The following is a 12,175-nucleotide window of genomic DNA, read 5'->3' on the forward strand; positions in this document are numbered from 1 at the left end:
CGCAGTGTGGACAAACATCTGGCACTGTGCAAACATTGAAAATGGCATCTTGCATAGTGCGAGCTATAGCTTTCTGCCGCTCGAGGAGATTTTTACTCGAGCGGCAGCTTTCTCTACCCGGACTGGTAGTTTCTCATCGCGAGCAGTCGCGAGCATACGTGACCACTTACAATGAGAAACCAGACCTCCCCGCGTTCAGAATCTTGCAGGGAGGTTTATTTTCCACGCTCGCGATCGGCAACTTGATGTTGCTGATCGCGAAGGAGGAAAAAGTCTCGCAGGATGTCATTTTGCTTGCTCACGGTCGCCAACTTGACGTTGAGGACCACGAGCAAGCAAAAAATGACTGCTGCACTATGCTATACGTGTTCGCACTGTGCAGCGTGCAGTTCGCGTAGTGCGAAGTTGCGCAAACTTCGCAAACTATGCGAGCGATGCGTAGTTCTTTGCCCAGGCCTATTTTTAAGCCACGCCCTCAATTACATTGGCCACGCCCCTTTGACAGACCCCACAGTTTTTTCATCCCACTTAAAACCCTGACCGGTGGTAATAACCTTTATTAAAGTTTAAGCACACACAATTTCGAGCAAGTAGCACCAAGTGCGTATTTTGTTACCATCTGTTTGCCACCTGCATAGTTGCTGCAGATGTGGTCTTGTCACATTGAGAATAACACTAAACTTTTAATGGAAGGTTCTGTAGTAAATGTGGTACATTAATATGTGATCCGACCAGTGACATCATCACTGGTGTGATTTATGATGTCATATGTGGCGTTAATAAGGTCATAAGCAATGCACTGTCATCTACTTATGGTTGTGTTGCTGACAAAAACTGGGGAGTGAGTCATTTTGGGGTTTTAAGTTGAACCCATAATATGAACTTAATCATAACTTTTGTTTTCCTTGAATCTTTGGGGTATTAAAAAGATATGCATCTCCTTAACAAAGCAACACTATGCACAACCTGGATTTGATATTGCAGGCTACGACAATAACATTGTGTGATGGAAATTTCATGTGGGCATCTCAACAAAGACTTCAAGTAACGATAACACCAAAAACATTTATACTTCTCAAAGTCTTCCTATTCCAACCTGCACCAGGCATATTTCTTTAACAAAAGAGGCAAAAGTTACTGTGAACAGTGATTGCTGTGGTATACTCTGAAAATCCGTTTATTCATGTCTGTCTTTCCTGTTTCTAGAAGCAAGAGGAAGAGGCCATTTATGCCACAGATCTGAAATTTAACCGCCCTACAACGAATGGATCAGAGAGTCGGAATGTCAACGATGATTTTGTGGAATATGCAGCTGTGAAGCGATAGACCAACCATGGACAGATGTGCTCACATTTCTGCAAGTCTTGAGGCCTCATGAAGCACTCGTCACTAGCATTAACGGATGGGATAAAACCTCTTAATTTCCTCTTCATTATTCCACAACTGGTCATGTGTTGTTATTCCAATTGGTAAAAGCAGGAATCTCTTAAAATTGCAAAGCAAGTCCTGCCACAAATTTTTTTCATGTTTGGCTTTTTATTTTGTTTGATTTTTTGGTGCATGACCACCCTGTCTTCTTGGCGTGGACCCATCATCTTTCTCCTGATGGTATTGTCTGCTCTCTACAGCGTGTAGAATCCAGTTTTAAGTTTCTTTTGGCATACACACATATGACCCTATCCACAAACCCAGAGATCCTTTTGAAGAGTTGTGAATATATTGCCACATTTACGACAAATTGGACTTGAATGGATGAAAGAACGCAGTCTTACAGGAGCGTGCACCGGTTCTGAATCCATCCCAATACTTCATATTTCTGTAGCGACATCGATCAGATACACTTTTGCAAACTACTCTTTTTCACGAAGCCATCACAGTCCTGGTATTCAGAAGATGAGATTGCAAAGCAGGGTTACCTATATATGCTTTTACCTCACATTTAGAATCCCTCTGATAAATTGGTGCTCGGCTATTGCTGAGCGCGGCTTTCGCTCCACAAGGGTTTTCGTGGCAAGTACCATTAATATCATCACTGAAACTTCCTAGGAAGCCTCTCAAAATGTACCCCTATTCAACAAACTTTGTGATCAGTCCTAAAGAGATAACAATATTTCGAACTATATGTCGTGCCAACGTGCTTCCATTACAAGACAATAATAATTCTCATTTTATTGATCTGCGTTTGTTGGCAACTGGCTAAAAATCATACAAATGGGATGTTCAAAATTGTGAATTTAACAATTATCTATTAAAGTATTTGAAGGGGTTGGGTTTGATGCAGAGTGCTAGGCAGCGTTGGTTTGAAAAGCAATACATATCAGGCGGGCACATGAGCACCGATAATCACAGAATGGGTAAAGTGTGCTTAGGTTATTTTCATTATAGCCACAGGCTTCGATCACAGCTTAAACCCCTCCCAAGGGTGAGTCGTCGTCCCCCCTTCCCCTCCAGACCCCGAACTACATCCCTTTTCCCATTAATCATTCCAGTGACAACATGTTATGGTGCATAGAGAAGGCTGCAGTTTATTAAAACATGGTTGTACATCTCTCAATTTTAGTTGGTCATTCATAAACATCCATGTCATTTTACATCCTTCATTGTCCTGTAACATTTTGTTGTTGCTCATTTTATGACACCACTGTCTTTGTTCGAGGTGCCCCTTTTAGCAAGGCCTCTGTGTTTGTGGTTTTCAGGCATCCCTTGCTGCCGATTCTGTGGGTGTCCATAAGGACGCGCCAAGGCTGCAAGTGCCATTCCGCTTGCCTTGGACCCTTGCTGGCCACTCTCCTGCTCCTCCGTGCCCCTGCCGGGTGGCATCGCGAGGACACTGCATGAGCATCTCATCTACTCTGCCTGTGGCTGTGTGCTCTCCTTCGCTCACATAGTGTCCCTGCTGTGAGGCATCTCGAGGACACTGTGTGAGCAGCTCATTTACCTACATTAATTTCATCTTTTCGTGGGTTTCTGCCGCCCCTCTCCTCTACCTCGTGGCTGCGATGCCTGCTACTTTTGGCATGGGTGGGAGCCCGTTTCAACCAGGGGGTGTTTGTTTGCTCAACTGGGGACCTACACCCCTTCATAACCCCCCCCCCTTCCCCCCCACACACACACACAGCCGCTTACCACCTCCTACCCTGATTGGGAGGCCAGTGGCTGCCTAGCGGGCGTCCAATCCAGTGCGCTCCCTTTTCCTTGGGGGGGGGGGGGGGGGGGGGGTGTTCCTGCCTCCGGGAGGCGTCCTAAACGCTCTATCAGGTCCGGCTTCACCTCCCCCAGCCCATGTTTCTGTTGCTTCTATTCCACGTTCATAGCATTTTATTTGGAGGTGTTCAGTGCAAACACCTTTAATCACACGTGTGACGGCTTCGATACTGCAGTGCCCAGATCTGACCCAGGAGTGGATTTAGGCAGCGAATCAGAGCCTGGAAAGACTGGTGGAGGGCCAGTAATGCTCTTAATTCACTCACCCCATATTTTGCCCGATCCAGCACTATTCTTGAACACATTCTAGGGTGAGCAGGGACTCGGGTGCTCTATTCCCTCCTGCAATGACCAATTGCCACTGTAGCAGTAACTTCCGGATGTAAGAATTCCAGCACGAAAAGACGCCTTAGCCTGCCCGTTGCCGTAACCCCTGCCTCTTTCTCCATAGGTCTGCTGTGGCCCTCCTCACCCGTCCTCATCCCCTGTGAGCACACACCGTGGGATTCTGACAGCTGATTCTAAATCGGGTATTCTCTGCATAACAGTGATCCTATCTACAGTGCACCCCACGCATACTACTGTTCTATAATCATATATTCATCCGGAAGTGCTCCGAAGCTACTGAAAGCGGTTTGTAGAGCTATATAGAAGACAAAAATAAAGACCATTTTTGGCAACCGCTTCTAGGTCATCTAAGCAAGAGCAAAGTCGTTTTGCGAATAATGCAGCCCGCTCTGGAAGGATAATGCCATATTATTCGACCTGCCCCATAGAAGGAACGCGTTTACCTTTGATGGTGTACCCTGCTCGGGTGTGGGGTCTGGAGGCGCGACACTGGTCTCCTGTGTATAAATGATGAAACCCTCGCATATACAAAGGCACACACATTTAAGTGTTCACACTTTTTAATCCCTACTCCAATGAACGAGTGAACTTCCCCCAAAAGCCTGCTAATTCTATATATTTCCCAGACATCAATCAGCTGTATTGGCAGGGCCAATTCATTTGCACTGGAAGTGGTGGAGAATGGATATGGTTGTTTAATAGTTACAGAAAGCGCAACTATGTTTTACCCTTTTGATCATAAAGCGATGCTTAATTAAACGGTGAAACACCGTGGCCTTTGAACAAAACAAGCCATGTGAAATTACCGCGCGCGCCTACGAGTGTAAACAATTTTGCCACAAATATGCAGAATACTATTTGAAGCTTGCTTTGCCTTTATCGATACCCAAAGTGTGTTATAAATGTCCGAATGCTCTCGTATGTTTCTTCGCATTTTTATTTAAACGACCTCTAAAGTATTAGTCTGGACTTACTTTGAAATGATAACAAGCACGGGATGGTGCTTTGATGTTTGATACGAGTGTATTGGCTTGCTTTAATAAAATTGTAACAGGACTAAAGGCTGTTTTACCACGGATAAACACCCTGTGCGTTTTTTTTACTTGTATTATGTTGTTTCCAGTCTGCGTTAACCTATCTGAGTAAAACATTAGTATAATATCCTTGACTAATGTTCTGCGCTTTGCTGCTCTAAATGATAGATACAGTTATAAGGATGACGCAAAGAACACGCATTGGCAAAGTCTCCCGTCTGGCCGTGGCACACTAGTGTGATGGTTATATATTTATATAATTTTTTTTTTTTACTGTAAGCACATGCCACAGGATTGAAAGGAAAAGAACCCAGAAGAAACTATACCCCTTCTTAAGGTGCCCACCTTATGTTGCAACTAAAATGTTACATTTAAAAAACATTCAGCTATGCAGCTGTTTGTAACATACACCTTGAATGGAATGCAGGCAAAATAAATACCTAGTATCTAAAGTTCTTATAAAAATAAACAACACTGAAATAGCACACTTTGAACCCTTTGCAAGTGAAGGATTTAGAACTATGTATAGGTAGCTGGGAACAATATGCTGTGGGTGCAGTGCGCAGACACATTGCCCCATGTTGTAAAGTGGTGGGAGGATAAAAAATGTAAGTGACAATTAAACAGGACAATGAATAAAGCCCAATGGAAAAAGCTAATCTATGTATATTATGTTTGATTTTTATTTATTTATTTAAACAACAGTTGGGCAAAATGACATGTACACAATCTTTAAAGTAGGCAAGGATGAGAATGTCTTCAAATTGGGCAGCCTGTACACCTAATAAGTATGAAAATATAAAAAAGTTTTGGCACAAATAGGACCTTCTCCCACCTGTATATTTTAAAAGTACCACAGAGCTGAAAAAGCGATGTAGGTCCTATAGCACACATCATTGATTAATGGCGGTAACATTTATTTCAAGAGCTGTGTGAACACACTGAGACGCGCATTGCCCCAGACCATTGTTCATGCCTCTCAATTCTGTGGCATGCAATCTGTGTATCTGTTTCTCCAAATTAACTAAATGTCAGACATTTATGCAGTGGTATATATGTATCTATCTGTCCTCGTCCTGTTGGACCTTTCCAAAGCCTTCAATGCAGTCTCCCACCCTATCCTGACTGCACTAAGCCAGCATCCGTGGACCCACACTTTGATGAATTTTCTCCTTTCTGACAGGCGTCATCCAGTCGGTCAGCCCATACCATTCACCTCAGAAGCAGTCAACTTGATCTGTGGATTTTCACAGGGCTCCTCTCACAGCCCCAACTTGTTGAATGTCTACATGGCCCACCGGCTGCATCATCTGCACCCTCTAAATCAACATCGTATCCTAACAGTCGGCGTAGTTTCTCCACCTGTATGACCAAAGTCTCCAGGTGGATAAAAACCAAATGCCACAAGCTCAATACAGACAAGACGGAAGAAGTAATCTGTAACAAAACCTCGCTTTTGGACTCCATCTTGTGTCTTACCGAACTCTGAGACACACCCTCCCAGCAACCCACACAAATAAACTCAGAAAACTAATCAACAACAAACTCACCATGGCAGCCAAGTGCAGGCAGTCTCCATCTCCTGCATACGCCCCCAAGTTTCTCAAGAATATCTTTAAATTGCTCCCCACCAACAATCGCAGAACCATCACCCAAGTTATTAATCACTCGAAAGCTGGACTATGGCCTCAAACTCCATGTCTGGGTCTAGGCTCATCTGACCAGATGATTCTAGATCATGCAAAACTCATCAATTAGGCTCACTTTCAACCTCCCACCTTGAACAAAAACCATCTGCACCTAAAATATTAACATGACTAGATCCACCTTGCCAATCACCAGCTTCTCTATGCCACACCATCAGTATTAAAATATAACAATATCACAGAAACTGCTCTCTTAGTAGCAAGGATCATCTGGATGATCCTTGACAGGGGGAAACTGCAACCCTCATTCTCCTAGACCCATCAGCATCCTTCAGCAACATTTCCGTTCCCATTCTGATCCAATAACTTCACAAAGAAGGAATCCAGGAGAATGCCATCAAGTGGAACTGATCCCTACTCATCAGAAGAACCCAAACCGTAAACATGCCCTCCTACTCCTCTGAAGAACAGGAATTAACATACAGAGTACCAGGGCTTCTCTTGCAGCTTGATGCATTTCAGCATCTACAAAACTCCACTGGTCAACGTCATATGGACTCAATCAAAGAATGTATTGTTTAAGTTAGTTAAAACCATATCAAATTGACAAAAATACAGTTATTTAAAAAAGCACCATTATTACCCATGTGAGCAGATGCAATTGTACAGTAAGAAAACAAAGCCATGGTTGCAATCGGTCTATAAGTGTATTAAAACCTAGTTTCCTGAACAATTTGCTTGAGGCCGTAGGTAAAGGTGATTAAAGTTCAAAATGCAAATATTAATGCCTCGAAAGGAGTTTAAGTGGGGTTTAAAAAAATGTGGGCTGAGCCTATGCGGAATGCATGTTGGGAATGAGAGTAGTGGCGGGTCAGAAAGGGGATCCACATTCCCTCTCTGTGTGTTGTACTTGACCAGGGGGAAACCTTACCGTTTCAGTTCCTGACTCTGGGTCTTGCAGTAAAATAGTCTATTATCAGTTTTTGAGAAAAGTTAGCAGAGTTAGAATCTGCATGATAGGGATGGAGGAGATCCCCAAGCTTATTGAAATATTTAGCACACCTAGATAGGGTTCTTGTAGGAGTGTGGGAGAAGCACAGAGACAAAACCTCCAGGCAAGAACAAGCTTCCTTCCATAGGAAAATTGGGGGCATCAAGCATAAGAGATCAGCACAGAAAGTGAAACCATGATTCTTTCTTATAATTGCAAAGTTTGCAGTCCCCCTCCTTGCCCGGGAGAGATCATGGTTTAAAGTTAGCCAATGGTAGGCCTAACATAAATAAAATGTCTCTGTGGACCTGCCTGTTTATGGCTTCTGAGAGGTATGGCCCAGTTAGATAGGAATTGTTCAGTGGGTATAGGATGTTTGGGGGCGCTACGGTGTGGGTGTCCAGTAGGTGCGAGTTTGATTTCAGCAGCCTGTAAATAACCCTTTTCCAGGCTGTGTAAGAAATAGCTTCGGAGTTTAGTGCTGGACCTTCAATTTGAGGAGAGGCTATTGCTTTTTAAACTTGTCGGTGCCGGTGTACCCAGGACTCTCAAATGTCCCTCATGTAAGTATTCTGGTGCTTTTAGGATCCTTAATTAAAATTTCAAGGTGTCAGCCTCACAGGTGAGGGTTTATTGTGTGAGGCTCATTTCCATGCAGTCTGGTCCTCTGGATGCATCTGGGCAGTTGAAATAGTCTCTTGTAGGCCATGCATTCAGTGTGATCTAGGCTTGGGGTGCAGGCCTCAGAAAAAGCCCGTGGTGTAGTGCTGGGAGGAAAGAGGCGTTCATTACCTTAAGTAGGAGTACATCTGAGGTGCTGTTCAAGATCTTATTGATACAGGTCAGTCTATATGTGATGGTTCCAGATATCTTTTTCAGGGTGGCTTGGTGGGCAGTTGGTCTGGAGGTCTTCTTGAACCATACCCCAGAAATTTGCATTTCATAGTTTTAATGATCGCAGCCCCCATGTGTCATCTTACAATGTTCTTCTATTTGTACCGACCAAAAGTCAAGACATTGGGCTTGTCCTGTTTGATTGTGAGAAATTTGGCTTCAATGTATTCCTGGAGTTTGCTCCTAGCTCATTGGATTCCAGCTTTGGTGTGGTCCATTATGACAATGTCATCAACGTATTGTAAGATGTGTACTTTTGAGTGGCCAAGTTGTGGATGAATGAGGCAACTGCTTTGCAGAATTGTGCCCAGGTCAGCTGTATATAGCTTGAAAACCAGAGGGGCGAGGATGCACCCCTGCTTCAGGCTGCCACCATTTAAACATCCTCACATGCGCCAACTACATACAACTGATATTGTTCCTCTCTGACAAAATACCCAGAATTAGGAAGAAGTTCACCACATGCATGACTGAATTGGCCACCTGGATTAAATCTAACTGCCACAAACTGAACTGAGGCGAGATTGAAGTTGTGGTTTTCATGAAAGATGCCTAGCCCTGGTGTGGTGCAGCGGCCTGGGCACCTGACTCCGGATCACGGGCCCTCACGGTTCGATATCCGGCACCGGCGGCAGATTAGCCCAGCACCTTGTGACTCTGGGCAAGAGCTTGCTTAAGCCTCCCAACGGCACCCAGCGCAGCGGCACCTCCCCAGAGGTAGCTGTGCGCTTTACAAATGCTGGTATTATGATTATTATTAGCCACGGGAATCCACCACTAGAGCACAAGTAAATAGAAAAACTTGAAATCATCATACACAACAAACAGGATATGGCAGCCACAGTCAACGCACTAACCCAGTGGTTCCCAAACTTTGTATCGTGGCTCCCTGGGGAGTTGTCAAACCTAGCCAGGGGAGCAGCACACCAAGCACTTCAATGCATTAAATGTTGAAAGGGTTGTTGGCTTCAGTTAAACTAATTAGACTTAAATGCATCATGTCCATGATTTGCAAGTGACATGCCAAAAGCTGTAAACATAGTGCCTAATTGATGGCATGTCGAGGGAGATAACCTCCATATTTCACTGGATCCCCACATTCCAACACCCCCAAAGTAAGCGGAAGATGCCTGATTCGTTTTTTTAGACTTGTTAAAAGTTTCATTTTTTTCCAACTACATTTTACTTTTACATCAATGCAAGTTATCAGAAAAGTACAGTTGTCCTGTCTATTAAACACACTAAGTATTATTAAGTATTGACTATTGAATCATGAGTACTTGAATCATAGGTACTTCCAGAACACATTTCTTTCATTATACACACATTTCCAGACATGCCTGCTCTCTCCTTGAGCACAGGGAAGTAAAACACCATATAAGGTATAATGCTGACATTTGGAAGCAAGAAAGAGGAACGTTAAAAAAAAAAATCAAAGCAATTTATTTTACTTGCATTGATTTGGAAGCAATTTTAGAGAGGAGACAGCAAAAATAAAACTGCATGTGAGCCACCCTGCTGAGACAGGTGTATTGGCACGTATGACATGGGTAGAAATGGAAGTGCATGCAAATATTTGTCAAGCGCAAAAACACTTTGGCAATGTGGCCTACATGCATAGGGGTGCTATCTAGCACTGTAAGTGAGATAAAAAGGTTTGAGAGGGTACTTCAAAAAAGGCATGGGCAAAGAAGTGTAACTAGGCATATTTTATTAGAGGCACCACCTTAGTAATAAGAAAGACCCTGCATATATGATTATAATACCTTCATCAGCTTCATCCCAATTATTTTCAGGGAGAAAAATGCAAGCACTTCCGAGGCCGGGCTTACATCCCCTCCCACGCTCCAAAAACGTAACAGTGGGAGCCACAGGCAATGGCCATTTGGTCAAGAGAGCAGTGGGTCGAAAAAGTTTTGGAACCACTGCAGTATCCTCATCCTGTGTCAACACCCTAATGTTTTTTTCCAGAGTTTTATATAGCGCAAACTTGACCTGAAGGTACCAGAGTGCTTTCCATTAGCATCAGCTGCATTACAGACGGGTACATTAATTTTAGTTAGGCTGAATAAAATCGTAATGTGGCTACCGTACAATAGTCATCATCCAAGCCCTCCTCACCAGCAGACTAGATTATAGGAACACCCTGTATGCAGGGGTTACAAACCAGTTCATAAGAATACTGCAGAACATTCAGACCATAGCAGCTAGACTAGTCCTCATCCTCCAAGTCAAGCCTACTTCACTCCACACCTTGCGGAACTTCACTGGCTCCTGATACACAAGCACACACACTTCAACCTCCTCCACCACACCTATAAAGCACTCCACAAAACAGGTTGTGCCTATATGAATAGCTGCATCCATTCAACCAACCTCCCAGACTCCTTTAATCTAGTGGCCTCTCAGCACACTTCCCAGACAAACACAACAGCCAAGCACGGGATCGCACCTTCTCAATCAATCAATACATTCATAGAGCGCGCTACTCACCTGCGAGGGTCTCAAGGTGCTGAAGGGAGGGGTGGCGCTACTGCTCGAAAAGCCAGGTCTTGAGGTGTTTCCTGAAGGTGAGATGGTCCTGGGTCAGCCATAGGTGTTCGGGGAGGGAGTTCCATGTCTTGGCGGCCAGGTAAGAGAAAAATATTCCTCCAGTGGTGGTTCTGCGAATCCGCGGGATGGTGGCGAGGGCGAGGCTGGCGGAGCGGAGCTGGCGGGTAGGATTGTAGAATGATAAGCGGTTGTTGAGGTATTCGGGGCCTATGTCGTGGAGAGCTCCTGCACAAACCTCTTACCTCAACTGTCACTCGCTCCAGTCCCAGAGCTCCCCACACGCCCCCTACCGACATCCTTGAGACACCTTCGCCCCCGCAAGCACTCCAGCTACCTATCAGAAAAGGAAACCCTTGACCTCGCCCTCTCCTACAACCTTTCCGTCTTCTCAACAAATTCACAAGACTTCACTGAAAATGAAATCCTGGTTTTTCTCGAAGACCATAACGCAGCCACCACCTCTCCACCATGTATACCAGACGCGAGTGCCGCAAACACCATCTGCACAGTCGCTATTAACGCATACAGATTAGCCCCCCGCTGCAATAGAAGGATGATCGTTAGCAACCTTGCACCCGTACCCCTGTTGGTCCCGACTCCCGCTACCACCCCTCTCCCTGCTCTAAAGGGGCACTTAATCAACTGCCGCTCCGCAGTAAAGCATGCGGCCGATATCGCTGCTCTCATTCTGAACAACAACACAGACTTAGCCATTCTAACAGAATCTTGGCTTAACCACGCATCATCCCCATGCCTCAACCTCTTAATCCCCCCCAACTTCAACATTGCCAGGCTAGACAGGCCACATAACAAAAAAGGTGGCGGAATCGCCTGCATCCATCGCTCTAACCTCCTTGTCACAGAACTTTTAAAGGATACCACTGATGCCTGTGAATATCTAGCCCTCTCAGTCTGCAGTAGCACCACCCTCCTATGTAACCTACACATATTTTACCACCCCCCAGGCAATAACAAATCCTTCACGGACTACATCATGGAAGTTATCACAGCTAAGAACTCCCCCAACACCAAAGACATTTTCCTCGGTGACTTCAACCTGCACTGGAACGACCTTAAGGACCCCCATGTCAACGCCATTAAAGACCTCATGACAGATCTTGCCCTGACCCAAGCTTGCCCTCACCCAACACACTCGAAAGGGGCCACTCTAGACTGGATCATCTCCAAGGAGACAACCATCAAGCTCATATCGATTGACCCCTGCGACTGGTCAGATCACCATGCTATCACCTTTCAGCTACCTGGCACACGCATCACACCACAACCGGTGCTCCCTAAACGCTGGGCCAGAGATACCAAAAACCTTGACCTCAACGAACTCGAGACTCGCTGCAAGTCTGACCTCCCCCCTCCTCACCACATCGCCTCAGTCAGTGACCTTAACGATCACTACTCTGTTACTATGTCGAATATCCTGGATGACCTAGCCCCTCTTAAACTAAAAAGAACTCAAGTCAAAGATAGAAACCCATGGTTCACTGGTT

At 44.9% G+C, this 12,175-nt stretch overlaps 1 protein-coding gene across 7 annotated transcripts in view; it reads left to right on the forward strand.

Moving 5' to 3' along the window:
* Positions 1 to 3,089, forward strand: part of LOC144770644 (B-cell receptor CD22-like) — a 681,379-nt gene extending 678,290 nt beyond the window's left edge. For 6 of the 7 annotated variants that reach the window (XM_078655344.1, XM_078655346.1, XM_078655342.1 and 3 more), the window contains one exon: positions 1,207 to 3,089. In XM_078655344.1, the coding sequence (XP_078511470.1) occupies positions 1,207 to 1,326 (120 nt within the window). In that variant the 3' untranslated portion in view covers positions 1,327 to 3,089. The remainder of the gene's footprint in view (positions 1 to 1,206) is intronic. The other variant, XM_078655347.1, reaches the window with a different exon arrangement.
* Positions 3,090 to 12,175: the final 9,086 nt, after the last annotated feature.

This window comes from Lissotriton helveticus, chromosome 7, assembly GCF_964261635.1.
Source record: "Lissotriton helveticus chromosome 7, aLisHel1.1, whole genome shotgun sequence".
Lineage (NCBI taxonomy): Eukaryota > Metazoa > Chordata > Amphibia > Caudata > Salamandridae > Lissotriton > Lissotriton helveticus.